This window comes from Anarrhichthys ocellatus, unplaced genomic scaffold (genome assembly GCF_004355925.1).
Source record: "Anarrhichthys ocellatus isolate YVR2014 unplaced genomic scaffold, GSC_Weel_1.0 scaffold81, whole genome shotgun sequence".
Classification (NCBI taxonomy): domain Eukaryota; kingdom Metazoa; phylum Chordata; class Actinopteri; order Perciformes; family Anarhichadidae; genus Anarrhichthys; species Anarrhichthys ocellatus.
The window spans coordinates 417023-443643 of NW_022280111.1; the positions used below are offsets into that span (position 1 = coordinate 417023).

Sequence of the window (26621 nt, forward strand, 5' to 3'; positions counted from 1 at the left end):
TATATGTATATGTATATATGTGTATATGTATATGTATATATGTGTATGTGTATATGTATGTATATGTATATATGTATATGTGTATATGTATATATATGTATATATGTATGTATGTGTATATATGTATATATATGTATATATGTATGTATGTGTATATATGTATGTATATGTATATACATATACATATATACATATATATATATATATATACACATATATATATACATATATATATATATGTGTATGTATATATGTGTATGTATATATGTGTATGTATGTATATATGTGTATGTGTGTGTGTGTATGTGTGTGTGTGTATGTGTGTGTGTATGTGTGTGTGTGTATGTGTATGTATATGTGTATGTATGTATGTGTATGTATATATGTGTGTATATATGTGTGTGTATATGTCTGTATATATATATATGTCTGTCTCACAAGTAGGTTACTAGTGTTACATTTTAATACTGTAATTGGTGATTAACTTTGTTACCTTAACTTGCTCTGCTGTTAGCTAGCTAACCTTTCTAAGGCTAATTGAGCTCGAGCTAGCTAACGTCACAGAGCTAGCTTCACCAATATTAGCAACTTAATGTAATGAAACGCACCAAATGAATTTATCTGAGATGTTAACAGTTCAATAATCATGAAGACAAAACAATACTGGAGACTTAAAAATATTCTATACCGTCATAACGGACACATTAACCTACAATAGACAGTACAATGTAGATGGATTGCGATTCACTGAACTTGTATAGAGAAGCGTGTTTCCACCACTTCACAAAAAATACTGTATTATGCTGCTAAATTACAGTAGTCTGCTGTTATGGTTAATTGACGGCATTAACTGTTAATTTACATGTGAGGGATGAACATTTAACTGTATGTTACAGTTACTATGAAATACTGTGAGATACTGTTTTAAATCCACCGTCAATTTACAGCAATTCATTACAGTGTATTTTTTAATAATAAAAAAAAAGGAAAACAGTTTTTGGACATATTGTTGTAAACCACAGGCCTCTTGGTGAGTGTTTCCCACAGCATCGGGTGACTGACATTTTAGAGCGATTGTTTTTAGGAGATGCCTGTCAAACATTTGTCCCTTAGCAACATTTAACATTTGGAAGGACCCATTGTTTGGATAAGTTTGTTTTCCACTCAGAAAGTGGAAGCTAGCCAGCTAGTCTAACTAGCTTCCACTCGGAAAGATGAAGCAATTCAGCCGAGCTTGCAAACATTTGCACTGATTCCCACCAGATGTTACTTTTCGAAGAAAACGAGAGAAAATAAAACAAAACAAAGCTCTGTCGGCTGAGGGTGAAAATTGTGTCGAGCCCATGTACTGTGTATCCTGTCGTAGCACATGGCGCTCTGCAGCTCTTATATTGTGTTAAATTGTTGTTGGCATTCGTCAGACCAGTGTTTGTCGCTTAAAGTGTGTGTTCTGCATTGAATTTCTGCTGCAAAATGCCAGGGTCGTTTTTCTTTTTTTTTTTTTTATCCCAGTCCATCACTGGATACGGCTGTGATGATGGCAAATTAGCAGAAAACACGTGTATGAATCCCCCTTTTTTCCAAAAAATGTCATGGTAAATTATTTTGACTATTTTGAGACTGTCACAACTGGATTAGTAGTCACTGTTATAAAAGAGACGAATAGATTTGGGACATGAAATTCTTTTTTTCCCCCAAACATCACTTTGCACAGTATTGATGGCAGCCAGATGCAGTCGCCTCTGTGATGTCCTTATACTTCTGTAGGAATGTCACGGGCACTGGGACCCATTGAACAAGCTTCCTGTTGTGGAGGTTTGTGTTAGTCGTCATAGCTTCCTCATATTGTCTTGTGTCTTGTGGTGACTTTTGAGGTGGTTTAATGTGGTGTTGTATTTTGATGATACTGCCACCATAAAGCACCACTGTATGCTAAGTATTTGATTTTTGATTGTTTATTATCCAACACTGTATTATGAGTACATAGGCAGGAGACAGTCTTTCCTTGTCTTCGTTGCTTAGAAGTATTTATGAGGTACAATGTCAACAAAGTCATAAGCTGCAAAGCCAAAGCAGGTTATGATGTGAAAATTGTACAATATCATGTAGGCTTGTCATCGTAGTAGAATTTCTGACACCGATGTAAGTTCTATCAACTTTCCTCAAGGCAAAGAAAACTGTCTTTACCCGTAGATTTTCATATTTCAAACAGAAACACAAGTTTTAAACACAAAAAGGAAAAATTACAAGAACACAGCCAACCACAGTTTAATATTTCTTAGACGGTAATTTATAACAGAGACTCCAGAGATCGAATAATCACAAGCACTAATTGTCAACATCGATTAAGTGGCTGAATTTCTCAAGCAATTGTTCGGTCTATGAAAGGTAAGGAAACAGTTTAAAAATATCCATGATTTCTTTCCAGAGCCCAAAGTGACGTCTTCAAATTGATTGTTTTGTCTGACCAACGGTACATGACCCAAAGATATTCAATGAAAAAACACGTCACAGTGAGCGAAAATGCTAATCCTCACATTGGAGAAACTGGAATCAGAAAACATCAATTCTCTTCGTCTAGTAGAGTCGAATCAACACGGTCACATGACTTCAACACAACTTAGCACTGTAAGCTCCGCTACGGTCATTTCTATTGTAGGGCTACGGCAATGGATTACGTCATACTCGGGGATAGAAAGAGTACTATAATATTTTACTCGAGTAAAATGAAAGTACAACGTTAAAATGTTGTCAGAGTAAATGTTACTGCTGTTTTGACTCCTTTTTCTTTTGTTCATTCTCACAGTTTATCAGGACTTGTTCACGTGGCTTTTGTTTTTACTCTGACGGATTCGATAATATAAGTAATCGTAAAAATCGTGGATGCTTTGGCAGTTTTTGACACCTGTGATATTTTCTAGCAAGCTTACCTGAACCCGAACGACGCGTGGGTCAACTCGTGTATTTCTACCATATATGTGGTACAGCCTATATATTTGTCATATATCAGTTTTACATATGCAGGGCCACATGGAGGTGGCCTCTGGCCCATTGGTGGCCTGCAGGCCGCTAATTCAATAGGCGGGGTATATACCATTTTATAGGACCTCTGACAGTAATTGAATGATTTTTACGACCTTGCTCTCCGCTCAAAACATGCAGCAGAGCTGTCACCAAGTTCGAGTGTGTGCAGTAGCAGTCGTGTGTCTGTGTACACACCGATGCAGTCGGTGGTGCGGCGTGGCTGCAGGGCATAAAGGTAGAGAGTGTGTGCGTGTGTCGGGGAGTAATTGAGATGAATTGGTTTTAATGGGACTTTATGGGATGTTTGGAGTTATTTCTGTCTGAGGTCTCCTCTGGCGTCCTGGCTCCTCTGGAGGATGGCTTGGCCCTCCGCCCAGCGCCGAGGCTGTTCTCCCCTCTCTGCTCTGCTCTCACTCACTCACTCATTCTTACTTTCCTTCTCTGTCGTGAGAGAGAGAGAGAGAGAGAGAGAGAGAGCGAGTGATTGTATGGCAGTGAGTGTTTGTGTTTCCTCCCACCCTGCTTCCCTCCCAGCACTGTGATTTTACAGGGCCTCCGGTTCGCCGAGCACTCACCCTTCTCCGCTAATCGCAGAGTGCCACTTTAAAGGCCCCAGCCAGTAGTCAAGCCTCGTCCCGGCTCTCATTTGTCACGGAGATCACATGGCGGCGCAAGAGTTAGGACCCTGTGGTGGCCGCGCAATTACAGGGTCGGCGAAGCCAGCGGATCCAGCGGCAAGGACGACTCCTCGGTGGCGGCACAGAACTTCAACTTCCTCCTCGTGTTGCGTTTTGATGGACGGCCTGGAGAAAGAAAGGAGGAGGCATACTATATGGGAAGACGATGTGTCACTTACAGTCTAGCATGTGTGTACGTGCGTGCACCCTTACAGTACAAGCACAGAAGATTTTGTTTTTGTCATCACCGCTATTTTAAAGTTTTTCTCGACCAATTTAGTGGCGTAAAAATACAGATCCAACAAATAAGTGTTGGCAACTTCTTCTGGAAGGAGTCTCGTGTGTTTTGAAAACTTTGAAAAGCACATTATGGGATTCTGCACCAGTCAAACCACGGCCCAGTTTAGCCTCAATTATGGACTGTTTTTATTCACTTCTCATCCCCATAGTCTGTACACTCTACAATGAATTAGTGCTCTGTATATTATATACTCCATAAATATGTCAGGGTTTTTTCCCCCCTATATGTCTGCGTCTCCTTTTTTGCTAAGATGACACTTCAATGCCAAAATACCACAAGAGCATTAGCGGCAGGAAGCAACCTGTGAAAGTAACTCGCTGTCACTATCGCAAAATGTAAATCAATCAATCCTGAGTAAGCGGCATGTATGAAAAGCATTGTGTGTCTGCTCGTGTGGTGTACTTGAGAACACATACACGTGCATATGTGGCTGTGTGGTCTGTGTGCACATCTACACTTATGTGTGTGTGTGTGTGTGTGTGTGTGTGTGTGTGTGTGTGTGTGTGTGTGTGTGTGTGAGTATATATGCCATGGGAGAGTGACAGCTCTGACTTGAGCCTCTGAGGTTATGCCAGGTCGTTGGCCGCTGGCCTCCGAGTGGTGAGAACGCATAGTGGGGAGCACTGGGACCGTGAGCATAGGCTTTAGAGCAGAAGGATAAATGGAGGGTTTTAGGGATGGAGGGAGGAGCAAAGAGGAAAAAAAAAAAACTATTGATGAGGATGAGACGAGCCACAGCATGGAGCAACGACGGAGTCACGAGAAACAGGACAGAAGGAGCCTGATAGTAGAGGAGACGGATTAAAGTAGGTGAGGACAGAGTGAATGCAGGAGCACGAGCTCGACGTCGCTCATTAGGTTTGGGTGTGTATGGGAATGGCCGTAAACATGACATTTCCTCTGCAGCCAGTGGAACAACTCTGGCATCTAATGACAGCCCTGCAGCATAGAGAGTAGTGAAGCTGCAGCTACCAGAGCTGTCGCCAGGCCAAACTACCACCAGCAGCCACCAACCGGGAGTTTTGACTTGGTGCCCGGACCGGGTCAGGGAGGACGATGTCTCTGGCCAGCAACTTGCAGAAGCGTACATACAGAATCGTAACTTACCTAAAATATTACACCAACTAGGAAAAGGGTACAATCTAATGTTTTTGGGGACACAAAGTCAGATGCTGAGTGAAGCAATTAAAAGTTTATCAACTCACTGGCAAGTGTCCCCCTCCAGTGAAAAGAAGCTGGTGTCATTGAGGGGATGCCACAGTGTCCTAGCTGGCACTTAAATCAGGCAAGGCTCTGGGTGTGTATCTTTTGTTTTGTCATGTAATTATTGTCTGGGAAAAGGTTTAGTAGTAAATGACAAGTTGACTAATTTATGGCCTGACTTCCTTGGATTTTGTTGGCTTTTCTCAGAAGCTAGACAGCGTTAGGAAACATTCAAAACAGATACTTGACTCAGTCCAAGAATATTGTTATATGATAAACTCATCAGGCACAAGGTCATGGTGTTAAACCATAATAAAGAGATCCCCCTTCCAGCACGTCTTCCTGAGGTTGCATTGAAAGATTCCTGACATCTTTTAATTGTTCTGTTCTCCCTCAAAACACATAAAATCTCTCCTTAGATGCATCTACCTGATCATCTCCTTACAGTGTCCAATGCACTTCATTTGGTTCCATCGCTCTCATAAGAGCGACTTCTTAGTCCCAATTTTACTGACATGAGAGCTTGCTGTCGTGGGCAAAAAGATGACTTTTCAGAAAAGGGTCAAACCTTACAGAGAGTGGATGGTTCTGTCTCCTGAAAACCCATCCGGCAACCTGAAGCAACTGGGTTAATAAAGACTACGGCCACAATTACTTTCCATCTAGTACAATCATCAGGTCAAAATCTGTATGTCTCCAATACTCAAATATGTTCTCATCAGCCTACCCGGCACTTTGTGTTGGATTCTAATTAGCCAATGTTCACATGCTGACACACTAAACTAAGATGGTACACATAATAAACCTCCATCTTAGCATTTTCAGTCTGAGCACACAGCATGTTTAATTCAACGCATTGGCTACAGTTTATTTGAAGAGTGAGAAAGTATAGTGAGAAAAGGTCATTTTTTTAATGTCACAGTTTCTTCGTATTTCTCTGTGACTGAAATGCAGTTACTTCAAATCACCATATGAGCTGCATTACCTACTGTACTAGTGCACCAGGCGCCACACTGTGCATTTTGCCATTTTGCCATTTTTTGGAACATAATACTGCAGCGCCCGTTTGGTGCAGTATTGCTGCTGGCAGTGTTGTTGGGGGCAAGTGGCCATTCGGAACACACGCCTGTTAGGGGTGCGAGGATTGCTTGACCCCCGGAAGAGCTGCTTGCAAAACGACAACCACATCCAGCAGCAAAAGTGAACACGACCATTAACGTTTCGTTACCTCCTGGCGTATAGCCCTGGATCGCCAGTTACGTAATTGGCCACCTCAACTTAACATCGGGTTGCGGTTCTCCAGAAGTTGATTCCGTTTTAACGTTCTGCCGCTGCAGTTTTATCCAAAGTTTATTTAAAATTGCACGTGTCGCATGTCCACATTGCACCAAATTTTACTCTGCACGTCCTAAAGCCCCCAGCATATCTTGAGATATTTGCAGAATATGCACATACAGACTCCTTGCTTCATAGTTCACTTGTCATATTATGCACTACTTACAATAGCCTACTGAACTAGTGCCAGCAAGTGGGCACTTTGCTAGAGACTGTCACTTTTGTTTAAGCAGCAGGGTCATGGGTCAAGTCTATTAACTGGAGCACACGCTTTCCCCTATCCAGGCCTCAGAGTCTGAAATTCTATCCCACAGTATTGTAAAAACAGTAGCAGGCTCCTTTTGTGTCAAAAGCATCTAAAGAATGCAATCCTGATGCAGCGAGCAGTATGTCGGGTCTCCCCTTAGGGAGATGAGCCACAGGGATATCAGGGTTAAGCCGGTGTAAATTGGAAGTTATGTTGGTCGTCTTTGTGTAGTGTGTCTGTACGATGAGGACCGAGTTCAGCATCAGGGCAGGGTAGAGGATTGGGCAGCACGGCACCTGCATGAGTCATCACGCTAAGGCGAACCTGACATCAACATGTCATATCCCCCTGCTCTCAACCCCTCGCTTGATTCCTCCTCACTCTGCCGATTGCCAGCTGTTGTCGTTGTCTTCCAGTGTTTTTAGTAACTTCCACATTCCTGAAGATGGTGTCATATAATCAGTGATTTTTGCACACTGAACTCATTCACCTCAACTGGTCAAAGATAACAAAACATGTAGCTTCTGCCAACTGACATGAGCTTTTCTACAATAATGTTTAATGGGAAAACCTTTTTAAGAATCATTGCATTCCAGCTTCTAACTACAAGGTTTTTCAATATGCCCCACCAGGAAGAGGCATGTTGGCTTTGCATCAAGTATTAGTTCCCTAGCCCTTTTTAGCCCCCACTACTAGTGTGTGACAGTGGTACAGTTTGTAACAAGTATTTAGTGCCTCACAGCCAAACCCGGGACCTCAGCAATGTAAACATCTTCCTGTTTAGCATCAGCATGAAGCCTCGGAATGACCCTGTGTTTGACACTTTGTGGTCCTGTTGGAGGGGAAAAAAAATGTCTGGCCTAATTTTTACAGTACCATATGGACACGTGATGCTTATTTTCAGTGGCTTATTTAGTTTTGATTGCCAGTTTGCTTTGTTTGTGGCATGAGTGTATGGAGAGATGTCTGATATTTACCCAACTGTGTTCACATGAAGAGCGTATTGTGCCGTTATTTCAGTGGACAATTAATGTATATTCCTAAACATGGACCATGGATTTCACTCACACATATCTTAAATCTTATTGAAAGTTTTAAATTCTCAAAATAATGTAGAAAACAACATGTACATTGCTTTTGGTGATGATTCTGAGTTGAGTTTAAGAGGTGTTTACCCAATTTATTGCTGGGAACAAATAGAAATCCAACAACTGGACAGAGGTTTGCTGAAGTTGCATAGAACAGACATAGCTTTGGTCTGGGCAAGTGGATGAGATTATAGTATAGTATTGGTTTTATGCTGTGGTAGATAACGGGTGGAGCAGCAAGAGGCATCCTTCTGCTCTAATGTCAGGTTGCAGAAAACCCAAATGCAAATGTCTGGGAGGCTGAGACCTCTAATGTCCATGATTGTCCCGTTGGCGCTGTATACCAGCCTAGATCAGCCCTCCGGCTCATAGTCTTGTGTCAGATCCATTTTGTAAAAGCACACACAGCGACACAACCAGACATGCATGCAGCCTGAGGGCAGCAAGCAGATATAGCATACCACAGTAGGCAGTACGAACCATCCTTACTGGGTAACCGCTACATTGCAGAGACTGCAACTGGTCCCAGGTACCCGTCAGAACATTAAAAAAAATAATTTTTTTTTGATTTGTGATGGTTGGTGATATTCATCCGTCCCGATTAGCAGTGCAGGCGCTACTAACAATGTTGAGTCTGAACTCCGATGTACATGAATTGGCCAACTTGCCCTGTTTTTATTTTAGCAAATAATGTCAGCGACATAATGTAAGGTACACCTGCTTTGAAACGATGACAAAGGAGAACGCTGAACCTTCTTAAATTGTCTCTCTGTGTCTTTGTTTTTCAGTCAGTGGTGAAAACCGGACGTTTGCTGATCAGCCATGAAGCGCCAATAACCGGAGGCTTTGCTGCTGAAATTAGCTCTTCAGTACAGGTAAGTGTGTGCCGTCTGTGTCTCAGAACACACTGTGTCTCACGAGGGTTTATTGGGAACTGTAGCTCCCAGCGGTAGGAGGTTCAAAGCTATTGGTCTTAATAGGTTGCAATGGTTTTGGCAATGAAAGTCCCACTTTGTAATAAAGCTGAAATAGCCTTTCACTGAGTGCCCCTAAGCTGTGGGTTTGAAAACGGTGAAGTGCGTCTCCCTGGGGAGGGCCGCAGGAGAGTTGAAGGGAGGCACTGAGGTAGAGATGTGAGTCAAAGTGAGTGAGTTGAAAAGGACCGGTGAATGCCAGTATTCCAAAAAAAGAATCATACTCCTTGTTTGAGCTGTAACTCAGTCCAATCTGAACACATGGACGTAATACACGTGTTTGTAGGTGCAGTGTTACTCCCCTTTTATTATACTTTTGATGTCCATTGCGAAGAGGCTGTACCAGTAGGTAACTGGGATGTTTCATGTGTCGTATAAACTCCTGCCCTGAAGTAATATAGGCATTTTGCTACCTGCTGGTCCGGAGCCATCAACAATAAGCTGAGCAGAAAACAGCTAATGATTCAAAAGATGACTGTATACTAGAGGAGTGTATGAGTTGTCTATTTAGCTGCACAGAGGATCTTTTGTGAGTTTATACTACTCATAGGAGACTGTTGATACAGTGGGTCTCGCTATCCATATAAGGTTTACGAAATATTGCTTCTTGCTGGCAGTACAACAGGCCTGGACACGGTAACCAACACATGCCAGAGACAGCCGATGACAAATTGTGAGCTAAATGTGATGCATGACAAAATGAAAAGTCTTCCAATTCCCATCGTCTTAAATCTGTCCGTGAGGCTCTCAGCAGTGGGTACGTCTCTCCAGCGCTCCCCTTCATACCCGTTTAGTCATCGGACTAATTGTACGCACGACACGCAATGTGTTCTGTGGAGCAGTGTCCTTGTTAATGTTCATGAGTTGAAGCAGTGAAATCACTCGATCCTCTCCACTTTTACTGCCAGTCAGATGTTGCGCTCTCTCCCCTCTCAGTGAGGTCTTGAATGTCCGATGACTCATCCCCCTAATTTCCACGTTTTCACATTGTGTACGGGTGATGTAAGTTGTTGGTGAGTTCACTGATTCCCTTGATCTGCAGTTTTCACATGGCCTCAGGAGATTTGGATATCCTCTCTGGAAAGAAAAACCTAGACGTGTTCATAGTTGTGTTTCAAAAGGATGCAGCTTGACCTACAGGCCTCGGTCACACTATTAAACCCTACATTATATTACAGTTATCACTTCTTCAAAGACAAAGGAATATGCTTGTTTTGGCTTTCTCACAAATATAAGGTATGATGGCCCACAGTAGCCTATAATGCCCAATAGGCCATTCCTATTAAGTGATGTTTAATGCCATTAAGGGTTTTTAAGTTACAGCCAGTTACCAGCACATAGGACTACAGCATTTCTTATTAATAACCAGTCTGTGTTCCCTTTTAGTCGATATCAGGCTTTGCGTTGTGCCAATACTGTACAGATGAACATGTCTGATTAATGTCAGAGCCTCGTTCTCAACTGAAGTTGACAGTGCAACACAAAAGCCGTCTTGTATGTATCCTGCATCAAAGGGTAACGAGTGACTGACTCAAACAGAAGTTTGGCAAAACTACTGATGTTAAGCGGACAATAGTTTTGTTTTCCCTCACCATGAAACTGGGTCACCATTGGAATCTATTGTTACCACTGTCGAACCAAGCCGACTGCAGACACCACAATGTGCAGAAAGACCAAGGGCTGCACTATATTTGTGCGTGCATGCACACACACACACACAAAGAGAGAGGGGGAGGGGGATAAGGAGGGGGAGAGGTGAGTCACGACGACAAACATCCCTCAAACTTGCGGTCATTATTTACTTCTATTGTACTTTGCGATTATTGTCTAAAGAGAGATGAGGACTTCAAAGAGATTCCTATTTATTAAAACAAAAATAAAAGAGCAATAAGAGACCTGGCTTTGTTGAGACTGTCCGTCTATCGATTCTGAAAACAGAACAGACATTATGACCCTCCTTCATACACAACACCACCATACCACAGTGTATGTGCCATCAGACAGTGATGGATATCCATCTTCCATAAGCAGCCAAAGACTGTCCGTAAAGCCGTTAGCTGTGTGCTACTCATTTTTAGTTTTGTAGGTCAAAGACTGTGTGGAGGGCCGAGTCTGACTGCTGAGCCCCTGAATAAGCCAGGAAGTGTGTTGCATTACTACGACAACAGGCAGAGATGTCATGTCAATAGCTGCGGCAAAACTGTATATTAAACGCAGTTTTCAATGTGGCGAACTTTATTCTGTTTCAATAGGTATGAAAGCGCAACATAAAACATAGTTTATGTAAATGTTTCACACATCAAATAATCTTGCCGCACTATCGACATGCCGTAAAATGCACTTTGGGAGCGACTGCTGTAACGCAGCCTTCTCATTTGTCGATGCAGCTTGAGGTTACGTGCTTGGTTTAATGAGCTAGCTTGGCTAACTCGCCGTCTGGACACCATGCAGCAGAAATGTCTTGTATGAATGAGATTACTCTGTCGCATGATACAAAATGGCAGTTTTAATTTTGTGTTGCAATCCCGCTGGGAAGCGAGTAAATATGTAGCTTTGAGCAGGAAGAGTCTGAGACTAATTCAGCAGTGTGGTTGTTGAAGGCTCTAACTTGTACCACGCCTCCTTGTTTTCTACCCCTCCCAGGCTCAAATCAAGGTCCAAAAAGAGAAACTTGTTGTCAGTAAACCTGTATAGTCTAGGCACTGTTGTCTGAGAGCGCTTCAGTCTATTCATTTGTGAGAGAGTGGCTTTACCTCCTCGCTAACCACCTCAGGTCCTTCCTTAAAGATCCATTTATGCTCGTTTCTTTTTCTTCTATGAAGAACAGAGGGGAGTTTAGTTGGGCTTGGCAGGTTTCCTTTGTCGAGCTTTGGCTTCAGCCCTAGTGATATAATAATGTGTCATTGGCTGGCCCGGTCCCGAGTGTTTGGCAGATGTCCTGACGGAGAAGGGATGAGATGTGGAGAAAGACAATGCTTTCATGGACCTCAGGGATGCACAGAGAGAAATGGTGAATCACCCTCCTCCTCTCAACTCCAAACTACCACAGACTCCACTCTAGTACAGAATATTCAGATTCCAAAGGAGGACACACTTTGGCTGATCATTTGGATTTAAGTTAAAAAAGAATTTCATTGGTTGTCAAAGTAATAATTAAATGCTGTTTAACTGCAACTGTTACAAGAACGTTTAGCTGCTTTGAACAATTCTTTTAAAAAGTGCAAATTACATACCAAGTGTATATGCAGTATACTGAAGATGGTAGTCTGGCAGCTAAAGTAAGACGACACTTTATTCTCTAATCATATTTTACATTGCATGTAATCATATAGCATTGTCACCCACAGATTTCTGTGAAGCCCTTGGATTGGCTGGTTCCAATTCCACTGATAGTGCTTTTCCTTATTTGTATGCAATTTAAAACAACAGAGTCCAACATCCAACCCAGCACAGCCCCGCTGAGTTGTGGTACTTTTCTGGGACGTGGTTCAATGACTACGGACTCCACTCAGGCTCGACAGTCTGTGCCTTCATGTAGAATCAAGAGGTTATGTAATGGTGGTCTGCTGCTGCTCAAAGCTGTCAGCTGCCAATAGGCTAAAGCCTGGTTCACTCATTAGCCATTTCTTACCTTTATCTAACTGCAAGGTGTTTTGTAAACTTCTGATATAGTGCATGTGAATTTGAAACCAGACTAAAAATCGACCTGCAATAGCAGCCCGATAGGAGTCATTCATACACGAGAGAAGATAATTGAATGTATGAGAAGTGAAGGGAGAACGTGTTTGGGTCAGGGGTAGGGAAATGTTTTTTTTTACCTCTTCGGTGTCCACCCTGGAAAAATACCCAAGGGCCAGTTAATAAACAAACAATAATGTTTACTAGATACAATGAAGAAACATTAAAAGACCCATAACTCATCAAAAAAAAAGGGGGGACTTTTCAGTCAAGTCTGCACAGAAGCAAAATGATAGAAAACGCGTTGATTGTGTGTTGATCTAGACCTGCAAAGACGAACCCTGTAATGTGTAATTCCATCTATCTGCCTGTCAGTAATTCAAAGAAGATGACATCCAGATTTGCTCCAGGCCTATTCAAGCACACTCCTGTTCAACCTAAACATTATAAGTTACACATGTATCTTTAATATCAAATGTATTATTGTTAGATGAATCAAGTGTCCAGTGCCATACAGTTTGTTTTGTCGAGTTTGATATTATATTCTTGTAATGTTCAATTTGAACATAGTTGAAGGAAATGATTTTCATAAAAGAGTTGAATTATTAATTGAGACTTATATTCGTTAATTTTTCCACTAAATGTCCAATTACATCAGCACATTCATTATTCTAGTGTTATAGTTGTGGGTAATTATTAAAGCATCTTTTATTACCTACAAATAGACACCAAGATCATTAAAATCAGGGAAATACAAAGTTTTATTCCGAAAACAAAGTTTCTGGAGGCCCAATTGGCAGCCATCTTGAAAAATAGCCGCCATCTTGGATTTTTGAATAGCCAATCAGGCAGGTTTGACCAGATACCTCTGGAGAACAACTCCACCAAATTTCATGCTTGTATCACAATTTGCACGATTAATCTACTATCTGCCCCACTACATAAAACATTACACGATCATTTATATCAGTATTTTAAGAGGATTTATATTTTTGATTTATATATATATATGGTTACATATAGTTTCATTTCTTTGCCATATTGTAAGGATCATCAGAAATCATTACATTCATAAATTCAAAGATAAACATTCAATCTGGTATCCATAGTAACAATGCCATGGAGGACTCCATGGATAGAATGGTCTCTTTATGACTCTATGGTCTCTTTATTCTGTGCCTTTTGATGTTAAGCCTATATATCCCTGTACATTCCCTCACACATTTGAGAGCAGACATCACATTGGTTAAGACACACACTTGACAACTTCATTGAAAACTCTCGTACAGTCTTTCACAGCACACATCAAATTGGTTAAGATACACACTTGACAATTGCATTGGAAAACTCTCGTACAGTCTTTCACAGCACTTATCAAGTTGTTTCAGAAACATATTTGACAATTGCAATGGAAAGAATAAGAAAGCAAAGACAGATGGTGAAGGAGTATCAGAAGAAGCTGGAGACTGAGCATCACGTTCAGCCTAAAACTACCACCGAGGAGGAGATGGAGGTATTTCAGCTCAAGGACGATCTTGATAAGGCCAAGCAGGAGTTGAAAAATGGTCAACTACAATGGCAAAAGGAGAAGTCTCTCTATCACGCCAAGGCTTTCTGTCAAGCCAAGACTTTCTATAAAGCCCAGATGGACGAACAGAGAGTGGAGACAAACAGGATCACAGCAGCTCTGAAAGAAACACAGGAGCTGCTGGAGACTGAGCGTCGCCTTCAGCCTAAAACTACCACCGAGGAGGAGATGGAGGTATTTAAGAACCTCTGTCAGGCTACAGTTGATGAACAGTTAGATGTCAGCAGTAAGCTCAAAGAGGATCTTGAGAAGGCCAAGCAGGAGCTGAAAAATGGTCATCTTCAATGGCAAGAGGAGAAGTCTCTCCATCAAGCCAAGGCTTTCTCTCAAGCCAAGGCTTCCTATCAAGCCCAGATAGACAAACAGAGAGTGGAGACGAACAGGATCGCAGCAGCTCTGAAAGAAACACGGGACCTGCTGGAGACTGAGCGTCACGTTCAAACTACCACCAAGGAGGAGATGGAGGTATTTAAGAACCTCTGTCAGGCTACAGTTGATGAACAGTTAGATGTCAGCAGTAAGCTCAAAGCAGCCTTTATCAAGGCTGAGCAGGAGCTGAAGAATAGAGATCTACAATGGCAAGAGGAGAAGTCTTCCTTCGTAGACCAGAATAAAAAAGCCTCTGAACTATATCATGCCCAGCTGAAGACCATAGCTGATTTTGGAAGAATGGAGAAGGAGGCTAAGCCGACACTAGCGAGAGTCCAGGCAGCCCATGAAGGCCAGCTGGAAGAACAGAGAGCAGAGACCAGCAAGATCTTGGCAGTTCTGAAAAAGACTGAAGATCTGTTAGAAGCTGAGCATCTCCGTTTCCAGGAACAGTCATCCCTCACAGCACACCTGGAAAAAACCTGCAGGGACCTCGATAATGACCAGCTGAAGAACATAGCTACTCTTCAAACATTGGAGGAGGAAGCTACGCAGATGGTCAAAAGAAACCAGGCGTCCCAAGCCCAGCTGGAGGAGCAGAGAACGGAGATAAACAGGATCAAAGCAGCCCGGAAAAACACCGAAGATCTGTTAGAGACTGAGCGTTTTCTTTGGCAGCAGGAGAAGTCTTCCCTCCTTCAGGCCACCGAAGATCTTCAGGCCACCGAAAAAGATCTTAAGAGCCAGATCACCAACAAGCAGAAGAAGAAGAAAAAATGGTTCAAACTCTTCTAATGCCCGGCTCCCTACTGTCAAAACATCAGACAGTAAAACACTGACGGGGTACATTTTACTGCACGGGTGCTTCTACTTTTGGTACTTTAAGTACATCTAGCTGATTATAACATAATTGACTAAGGTTTCGAATGCAGCACATATACTCGCCGTGGATAGTTTCATCAGTATGGTATTAGTACTATGACTGTAATAACACTAATTACTTGTAAGTGAGTTTGGCAAACAGTTAATATACAAACAGTGGTTCTTAACCCTGGCTCCAGATCCTTTATCCGGTCAAGTATCTGGAGCCCCTAACCCTAACCGCTCTTTGTATATAAACTGTTTGCCAAACTCACTTACAAGTAATTAGTGGATGAAAAAGTATTCAGATCCTTCACTGCAGTAAAACTGCAAAAACCATACTGATGAAACAATCCACGACGAGTGAAAGTCCTGCATTCAAAACCTAAGTCAACTATGGTAAAATCAGCAAGATCTATACTTAAAGTACCAAAAGTAGAAGTACCCTTGCAGTAAATAGCCCCACGCCCCCACACCCCATGCCCACACCCCACGCCCCATGCCCACACCCCACGCCCACACCCCACGCCCCTAGGGTTCATTCTGTACACATGACATCATTGCACTTCTGTCCATCCTGGGAGAGGGATCCCTCCTCTGTTGCTTTCCCACAGGTTTCTTCCTCTTTTCTCCCCATTAAAGGGGTTTTTGGGGGAGTTTTTCCTGTTTCGATGCGAGGGTTCTGGGACAGAGGATGTCGTATGTGTACAGATTGTAAAACCCTCTGAGGCAAATCTTCACAAAAAAAATTTAAAAAAAAAAAATTTAATTGAACGTGTGTTTTAATTATGTCATGCTTGTAAATCACTGTTGAAAATTCTAAGTTGTACTACGGTCATGTTTAATATTTTAATGTGTAAAAATACATTTTGATGTATAAATTCAGGGACAATCACTGATGAGTTCTCATTTGCACCCAACAGCCTGAAAATATACAGTAAGTTGGCTCAACTGATTTGACATGTTGGCCCAAATATAGTGTCTATATAGTGTCATCTAAAGAGAATAATTAAATTAAAAACACCTGAACATTACTTTCTGCAACATTTTGCTGGTTTAGTACGAGTCTAAAGTGGCTTGAGAACTTAATCTTGCACACGACGCCCCCAAATTTGGGGGCTCTCAGGCTCAGAACCCCTGAAAATCATGTACGGAAAATAGCCTTATTCTTCGGTAATATTGTGGATTGGTCCAGTTTTTTTTCCGGATTAAACAGCAACGTATGGGCAACACTATCATATAAGTCACTTCTTACACACTCCAAACACAACTATAGACTACCAATATAAGCATCTAGAAAACGTGGCAGAAAAGCATGAAATCCTGGCCAGAAATCGCCGTTATGAGTACCGCAAATCAATATTTGCACCCTGATGCTAGCGGCTACCTAGCTTTGCAATGCATTTAATAGCATTAGCACTCGTGGCCAAACGCGTAAATAACTTTGGTTTTCCGCTCCGTGGTAGCACTGGACAGCTGTGAGTGGTCAAATCGTAGGTATGTGGCCAAGTTTTATGAAAAATTAGTACAATAACGTCGCAGATTATCCGTTTCAAAGCTGGAGTCATTGTTGCCAACTGCATCCTGTTTACTTCCGAGCTGTTTCCAGAATAAGAGCGGTCAATCCAGCATGGGCGAGTGGTCAGACTTCCTGCGAGCGGAAATTTACGCCCGGGGAGACGCGGCACTTCTTGCAACTTTACTGGTTGAAACTTCTGTCAATCAACACCAAATTCGACACAGGCCTTCCTGAGACTCTGACATGTCGAAGGAGGGCTTATTGACTGAAATCGACCGATGATAGGCTGAGATACAGCCCCATACACACACATGAACTGAGAAAATCCTATAGATGACAGCCAGAAACAGGCTCTGATGATGTTAGGAATCTCAAAATGATTCCTAACATCTGTATTTGGATGTATTGAATAATATGAGTGATAAAAAAAAAAGTGAAATATATAGTATATAAAAGTACAATGTAAGAGCTGCAACAGCTGGTTCGAAAATGATGACCTCGCTTGACCACTCTCTACTAAAGCCTCTTATTCTTCACTTTATCCCACTTTAACCTTTATTCAGCAACTACTGATCGGTTGTGCTATGATTTGGGAGAGTTTTTAGGGAGATATCTGCATTATTTCAACAACCTTATATCAATAAAAGTGCTTTTTTTTCAGGCGAACCTGATTATTTTCAATTTAAGCTGTGGCAGAGGCCTACAAATAGGGCCCGAGCTAAAGAGGTTGTTAAGGCAAGAAGGTTCATTTAATGTCACAGCACCTTTCAAACTGCAATTCAAGGTTTTATGGCAAGGAAATGCATTAGAAAGGTTAATATATCCAGCATCCAGCAGCAGAAGTGAGCAGAGGGCTGTAAAGACCCGCTGACGACATCAACTGTCTAAAGAGACCTGAAGCCCCGCCCACGCTGTTGCACAGAGCGCCAACGCTTGTATAGTATTAATTATCGTTAACATAATTTATTTATTCAGATGCATCGATACCGAAACATATTTCTCATATCAGTCCAAAACTGACTCAAATAGCTGAATCAGCTATCGGTGACGACATGCAGATCCGGTATTAGATACCAATATTTAAATTAAAGCTGCGAGCAGCATTGATCGGGCCCTCGCAACTTCACGCACGTCGAGGGTACTGGCATCTCTCTGGTTGACGCGGCCATGCATTTCTGCGACCATCATACACTGCGTGCACGAGTTGGATGATATTTCCTGCGTCGACCAGCAGCGTAGCAAGATCATGTTGCTAGGTCTTCATTCTTAAGTGTGTGTGTGTGTGTGTGTGTGTGTTTTTCCACACTGAACTTGGCCCCCGAAATCACCTGTTGTTACCTCGACTTAGCTCGGGCCCAGTTATGGCATGTATTAATGATGTTTAAATGATCTTTAGAACAAGGCTGAACCGTTTTAGTGAGCTCATGGGTATGGAATCCGTCCTTTTTTAAATTAATTTATTATCCACTTCTGAAGATCATGACACAGTCATGGTGTTGCCCGCCGGAGGCTATGTGAGCAGAAACACAGAACATGTTTGAAAATGTGAGGCTCATTGAAGAGTGACGTTACATCATGTCTCAAAGAAACTTTCTGAACTCTCTACTCATGTACTTTTAATACACAACTGACTTTTACTGTGCTTCATAGACCCCAAGGCCATGGACATCTGTCAGCACATGACAGCGATTGGAAAATGTTGAAAAATGCAAACATTAGGCTTTTATTTTTAGTGGTACAGTGGCTGTTGGAGAGAATCACTCTGAGGTTGTTCTGAAGTCTACAAAGGAGGAAATAGAACTTTGTTATATTCCTAAAGAATGTAATGCTATCAAACTCCTTTTTTGATACTATTTATTGTTAGCATGTTTTCAGCAATAGCTATTCATTGTATTTATTAATCACCTCTCAAGTTTTTCATTCCTGCACTGGAGTTAAATGGCCCTCATACGAAGCGATGCATCTATGTAATGTAATTATATTTCATTGACATTAGCCTCACTATTAATATATTTGATTGTGCATTTTAGTAAGATGCCTCCATTGTTTTCTGTGAAATAGTTAAAAGTACGAGTATTAGATTATACAATGGAGAAACTCGAAAACAGCAGAGTGGTGATACGGCACGGCTACGCTGTGTGTTAAAGCCAGTATTCAAATGATAGCCAGCACGAACGAATAAAAGCTGGTCACTAATGAAGACAAGTGGGGAAAAAATGGGATGGAATAACTTGTCGACTTTCTCAGGATCCGCCTCTAAGACCACTGCAAGTATAGGTCATTCGAGTCATTAAGGCCGGTAAGGGAAGCCCACGCAAAAGATAAACTTAAAGGTAGGAGTTTTATTTAAGTTTTGAGTTTTATATAAGGTTGAACTACTTTAACTAAAAGACAAACAACACAACTCACGCAAGCCCTGTTGGAGGCCCTGGGATCATCACAACTACGATAGCAGTTCACAATTTAGTATAAATTATAGAGCTTTAGAAGAATGTAGAATCAAAGCGAGTCTCGGCTTGGATCTCAGTTGAAATCAGGCTGGTTTGGATGCCTGGCATTGACTTTTTTTAGCTGATACAGCAAGTGATATTTGCACTTTCTCACCCATCTGACTGCAACCCCAAATCTGTGGGTGTTTCTGACAAACTCAAGATTTTTGCGTGACAAGAGACACAATATTGCCACAGCAAGTCCCCGCTGCAAAGTATTTTAAACGAGCGTTTTGGCACTGCCAGGTTGACATATATCTTTATTCTGACATTTAAGTATATTACATATAATGATGCACTTCCCAAAACATAAACACCGATTTGAATGAAATCTGAGTTGTGTGGCCGTTCTCTGTCCAGCTGTGGTGGCAGGCAGTCGGACTCCTGTACTTTTCTCCCACTTCCAGTGAATGTATTTAGAGGAGATTACAGATGTGATCCAGACAAAAGAGCAAACTCCCTGGTACTGTCTGACTTGTTGTCTGTAGACAGACAATATATATTTGAAGTTGTAATCTCAGTGGACAAGGATCATCTTATTGTCACTTTCATCAATAAACGTGGCACAAGGATTGACACAAGGTCAATCCTTGTCCACTTCATAATGCCAGTTCATGAAGCGTTTTGATGTCGGATACATTGGGTATTTTACTGCATTTCATGTTACCAATGGCACAGTGCTTGTTGTCAGTTACTGTTGCAGAGAATCGGTCTCAGGTTGTTCTGAAGTCTACGAGGAATGAGGAAACCGTTGTTGAACTAGTTGTCTCCATTCAGTGTGCGTTCATTAAAGCTAATTATAGTTAAATAGCAGACCCAGCAAGTCCAAGGCTGCGAGAGTCCAGCTGCCAGGCAGACAGCAGTACAAGCAGCAGGTCAGGTGGAGATCCCCCTGTCTGTGGAGTTTCATTCTTACTGGCACCTAAAGAGACGCACCTGATGACTACTGGGATGGCCTCTGTTCACAAGCTTTTTGTGTGTCAAATAATCTATTTGAAGACATTACTGATGTATTTTTCAATTCCCTGACTTTCCAGCAGAAGGCCAAATTCTTAATCTCAACATGTATTAAATGCATTGTCACAAAATTTGTTACAGACATTCATGGTTCTCAGATGATGAATCCTATATACCTTGGTGATCCCCAAGTCCCTTTACAGTTTTGAGTGATTTGTATCAACAATTATTGGATGGAATGTGAATTTGGTACTCGCATTCACGTTCCCTTCAGGAGGATTTTGGTGATCCCTTAACTTTTCACCATCAGGTCAACATTTTGATTTTGTCCAATCATTTTTGTGTCTGGAAGATGTGAAAGATTGCAGGAAGATTCAGGTCATTTTATCTGAATGTTATACTTGGAAGTCAAACTTTTGTTTTGCTTTGTGCGCCACTGAGCAACTTTCATCGGAAAGAAAAGGGCCCCGCCTGTGTTCAATTGTCTTTATGCATCCATGCTTACTACAGCCTCATAGAACAGCTGGCATGGCTCTAGACTCTTGATCATCCTGGATTTTCCATTCTTGATCATTCTGGATTTTGTCACTGTACCATGTCAACTCTGCAGGCGCACAGAGCTGCAGTCTCTGTCTCTTGATGTGTTTTGATTTTTACGCACTTTAAAAGTAGCAAAGCACAAGAAGCTCCTCATCAAATTTGACACTCCCCTGGATTCTGCCAGGTGTTGTATAAGACATGAAAAACATAGTGTGAAACATGCATGTCCTGCGCTGCCAAATGCCAACGGCAGATTTCTGGTGGGTTTGTAATGTGTTATTATATGGGTGGCTGAGTGTGTGTGATGCTGTCAGTGTCGCAAGACACGGGTCAAAATCCGTTCAGTGTCTGTCAGAGACGGGCTGACAAAGAGGGTGCTGTGTAACTTCCTCGGAGTCGCCTCGTATGCTTTTGTTTTGATCGCTTGAGTTGTTTGCAGGTCACTTTCCTCTGGAAGAGGGTACTTCAGGTCTGTTGCTGCAAATCTGTGCTTGCGTCCAAGTGTGCTCATTTAACTCATTAGGGGGTTTGTCCCAGTTGGAGTGTTTTGGCCAACTTCTTTCTGCTTTGTCTCCATGGGGAGAGGTCAAAAGCCAATATAAAGACACGAGTCATGGCTTGTTTTGCACTCTGGCCAAGAGCACTGGCCTGCTCTGAGGAGTCTGAATGAACCATTTTCACTTGAAGCATATAAGTCAGATATGGCAATCCAGAATATGTGGTCAAGTTGATTGATCTATTGATAGTGTTGGATATGCCCAAGCATGGAAAAGCATAAACCAAACCAAGCAGACTTGTGACATGCAGCTGCTTATACGAAGCCTCTTCCAAGCATCAAGCACCAGAGCTGTTGTAGTCTGAACATGTTTAGCTGCCTAAATGAATTATGTTTGAGCAATGCAAGCATTCAACAAAATAATGAGAGCGTTTGTCCTCATCTGTGTTTTCTTTTTCCTTGCAGGAGCAGTGCTTCCTGAACCTGGAGGCTCCCATCAGTAGGGTCTGCGGTTACGACACCCCCTTCCCTCACATCTTTGAACCCTTCTACATCCCAGACAAGTGGAAGTGCTTTGACGCAATTAAGAAGATGATCAACTACTGAACCCCCCCTGTCAGGTAGGAAAGATCTGACGGCCTCCTTTTGAAGGAAGGAATTATGTAATTTTCCAACACTTAATGTATATTACGGCCTGTCAACCATAACCCTATAATCTGCATTATATATTCCAGTAATGTAGTTATGAAGATATGGAAACGAATAATGACCTGCCATCAGTAACAACCATCATTGCAGAGAAAATTTAATTGCACTTCATATCTTTTCCTGCACACTCTTTTACTTAGCTGTCTAATGTAATCCTCTGCTAGACATACTGTATATAGTTCATTCATATCCAGACATCAAACGTTTCCAGGGCCCTGTTCATTGTGTCTTTTACATCTGAAATGCAGCTCTCGTAACCAAGTGGGATTTTATTTTATTTCCCAGCTCACATTAAATCTGATCAGATGGCTTAATCGTACAGTCCCTGACAAAAGTCTTGTCGCTTGGGTACAAGTTGACCTTAAGTGCCCCTCAAATATATTTGTAATCAATTTTTTTTTACAAGAAATGGCTAATTTCAATCCCAACAGCTTTTGAAATAATGTTTTGGTGCCAAATGAAACTGCTGAAAAGCATTCTAACGTTCACAGCTTGGTAAAGCCCACTGAGTCAGTTTTTGCAAAGACAAAAGTCTTGTCGCCTTGTCATATGATGCACCCAATCCTAGATTACAGCCTCACCTGTGATCAATAATTGATCAATCAATTAGTGGGTGTGTATAAAAAGAACCCCAGCACACCAGACCTTCACATCAACTGCAACTTGACCTCTGACAACATGCCTAAGATTCACCCTGAGACCAAAGCGTTGATTATCAAGAGGCTGAAGACCAGATCCACTGCTGAGGTGGCTGACACCTTCAATGTGTCTCAGCGTCAAGTACAAAGAATAAGAAAAAGATTTGAAGAGACTGGAGATGTTTTTGACAAGCCCAGGTCCGGCAGACCCCGCAAGACAACTGCTCGGGAGGACCGTTTGTTGGCTCGAAAATCCAAGGCCAGCCCCTTTTCCACTGCAGCAGAGCTCCACCAGGCCTGGTCACCTCACGTCCCAGTGTCAACCAGGACAGTTTGTAGAATTCTGTCTCAAAATGGCCTCCATGGTCGAATCAGTGCCCAGAAACTAGCACTAAACAAAAGGCAATTAAAAAAACGTGTGGCATTTGCCAAGGCCCACGGCCTGCTAAAAGGATGGACGCTGGAAAAGTGGCAGAAGGTGGATTTCTCAGATGAATCTTCGGTTGAATTACATCACAGCCGCCGCAAATATTGCAGGAGACCTACTGGAGCCCGCATGGATCCAAGATTAACCCAGAAAACAGTTAAGTTTGGTGGCGGAAAAATCATGGTCTGGAGTTACATCCAGTATGGGGGTGTGCGAGAGATTTGCAGGGTGGAAGGCAATATCAATAGCCTAAAATATCAAGAAGTATTAGCTACCTCTTACATTCCCAACCATAAAAGGGGTCAAATTTTGCAGCAGGATGGTGCTCCATCGCATACTTCCATCTCTACATCAAAGTTCCTCAAGGCGAAGAAGGTCAAGGTGCTCCAGGACTGGCCAGCCCAGTCACCAGACATGAACTTCATTGAGCATGTCTGGGGTAGAATGAAAGAGGAAGCATGGAAGACGAAACCAAAGAATCTCGATGAACTCTGGGAGGCATGGACTGCTTTCTTTGCTATTCCTGATGACTTCATCAATAAATTGTATGAATCATTGTCGAACCGCATGGATGCAGTCCTTCAAGCTCATGGAAGTCATACAAGATATTAAATATGGATCTCACAGCACCACTACTTAATTCACTGATGTTATGCAACATATTTTTGTATTTGAAGTAAATTATTTGTTCAATTTTCAAATTACTCTCTGTAGGCGACAAAACTTTTGTCTTGCCAAAATCTGACCTTTCTGTGTTCATTAAATGATCAGTCTTTCTTCAGTGAAGCAAATTTATTTTAGTATATTAAACATAATTTGGGAGGGTTTTAGCTTTCATATGAGCCATTTCTAAAACCAATGGATTAATTAAAAGTCAGGTTATAAGCTGTTGTTTCTACAAAATGGATAAGTGACAAGACTTTTGTCAGGGACTGTATACCTAAAAAAAGATTACAGCAGCAATTGGCGTTCAGGCTACAACAACGATGTTTGGTGTTTCAAAATGTATGTTGTTCTACGAATATGAGTCATGGTGCTTATGGGGCGACTTTGTTTATCCACCAGCAGTGAATAATATTTTTTAAAAAATGATTGAAGTTTCTGGGAGTCATGCAACATGTTGTCCAGAATCCAGCATAATGGACTTAAGCACACCATTAAAGGATTTCTGCAAGATGGAGAAATCAAATACAATTATAGGATAAAGGAAAGAAAATAAGTAGGGCAGCACAAAACAAAAGGATCAACATTGTTTCTGCACTCAAGAGTACATGTTTGAACTACCATTAATGTAAAAAAAAAAAAAAGTTTAAATATATCAACCTGGTGCGCGAGAAAACTAAAATGTCCATTTTCACAATTGTTGACTCTATAAGTGATGAATTGATAAAGAAAAGAATCGGCAGATGAATCGATGAAAATTGTTGGTTGTAACCCTAAAACATTCAAAAGCACATCAATCATTGTGACCGTTTATCAGAAACAGACCCGGTCTGACTCTTCCAGTGACTGAGAACAATCCTTGAAGCGCCAATAAAGCTCACCAATGTAAGTCCAAGTTTTTGTTCGGATACCTAGTGGCACAGCAGCACAGACCTGGCTGTCTCTAATAAGCACAACTGGCAGCTTAAGGATACTGAAGCAGTTGTTTAGGCTGTATTTAGACCTGTATTTAGACCTATATTTAGACCTATATTTAGAGCTGCTGACCTGTAATCAGACCACCCAAGACTTAATGTGGTGCAAAGAGTTTACTTTACTTGCGTAGCCACATGGTGCTCTCTAGCACCGTAGATGTGTTACAGCCTTTCATTGGTTACAGAAGTGTTGAATAATTCTTTGATAGGACAGTCTCTTTCGTAATCCCTTAATAATTGTCCAGTCATCTTGAGTTCTAGCCACTTAAATGTTGCCGTTGATTAATAAGGGGGAAGGAGCCGTTAATCAAATATTTAATTGAATCCAACACGTCACCTCTCATCCTCGCTGCTCACCATCTCCATCCAGTTCTGCTGTTCCTGACACTGTGGACCGCCAAGTTATTCCCTTCAACTTATTGAACCTCTCTCCTCTTGCAGAGCCAACTTCTGGTAGCCCTGAACTCCACGCTCTCTCCTTTTTCCTCTTCATTTATCAAATCAGTGGAGCGCATCCAGGAAAGGACACTTTGTTGACCGTCCAATCAGGAAGCAGTATCCAGATGGGCTCCATGTCCCTCATTGTCTTCCAGCTAAAAGACTGTTACAGCACCTCTGCATTTGGGAACTTCATTGTTTTGCAAGGGGGGAAAAAATGATATATATGGTGAAACACTGCTTTGGTATCATATGCACATAATTTGACTTCCTCTTAGATAAGTGTGGGATACTTCGGGGAGAACTGTCAGCGTATTTGATTGAATTTATTGTGTTTGACTGCCTCTCTGTGCCGTTACCTTTGCTCTAATCTTTATTTAGTTTGACCTTAACTGAACCGCGTTGTATTAATGTAGTTTATCTGTGGTTTTTATGGAAAATAAAGTAATGAGATTTGGTGAAAACATTTGGTGTGTTGATTTGCATTGCGTTAGATTTGTTGGGATTTGAAAGTGTCATTTTGTCGGTTACTTCAGGGTTGCCACTGGTCATTGTGGCTGAGGGAAATCTATCACACAATTGTAAAGTCTACAAATTTGATAAATCATCTGATGAAGTTTGGCAATTTTTATATAACGCCCACATATATTTTACAACATTTATATTTATATTTTTAGGCAAAACAGAAACAATTTTTTTTCAGTTATAGTAGCACTTTGATTTAAAATTGTGTAACTACCGAAAAGGCACAGGATGTTACATCATGGCCACTGTGCGAACTTTTGTTCTGCTGCAAAGTTTGAAGACTTTTCCATTATATCAGTGCTTCCATGAGAAAATTGTCTTTCCTTGTTAAACGTCTCGTTCCGTCTCTTACCATCTGAAAGTTTGATATGGAATCAATCTGGACCGTTGTTGGAACTCTGTGTCCTTCTAATGTACGTTTGAGAAACCGTGAGTCATTGCTCAACTATTACCTTAACAACGATGAGAACATCAAAAGCTGGAATTCTGCCTCCATTTGGAGACGGCGAGAAATGATTGTGTCCTCAACCGTGCTGCCATTCTGACAGCTTGTGTGTGCAACGGAAACGCAAGTGTGTCACGAGTGAGATCGCGTGTAAAACATGCCGACCTCGGGAGGCTACAGAGTTTACCTCATGGTGACAGAATTAGATGGAGTCACTACATTCTGACAAGAGTTCTGGTATTCTTAGAAATTTAAAGTTTGACCCTCGGGGCGGATTTCGAGAGCAGGTCACAGAATCCTAAAGGACTCTGACTACTTGGCGATCCTGTAAGATTTGACAATGACTTGTGTACAAAGTGTAAGTTCTGGTCTAAGGGTGGTCCGAAATGCCAAAACTCAGTAGGGTTCATCCTTTTTGGATCATGATTATTTAAAGCGAAATTGAAGCATCAACAGC

The 26621-nt window shown here is 41.7% G+C and overlaps 1 protein-coding gene across 2 annotated transcripts in view; it reads left to right on the forward strand.

The window, feature by feature from the left end:
• bckdhb (branched chain keto acid dehydrogenase E1 subunit beta) overlaps window positions 1-25658 on the forward strand; it is a 68491-nt gene extending 42833 nt beyond the window's left edge. The window contains exons 9-12 of one of the 2 annotated variants that reach the window (XR_004213746.1): window positions 8664-8750; window positions 21812-21966; window positions 24600-24667; window positions 25198-25658. Coding sequence is in view for 1 of the 2 variants with exons in the window: in XM_031874413.1 (XP_031730273.1) it covers window positions 8664-8750; window positions 21812-21952 (228 nt within the window). In the remaining variant the exon portion in view is untranslated. The remainder of the gene's footprint in view (window positions 1-8663; window positions 8751-21811; window positions 21967-24599; window positions 24668-25197) is intronic. The other variant, XM_031874413.1, reaches the window with a different exon arrangement.
• Window positions 25659-26621: the final 963 nt, after the last annotated feature.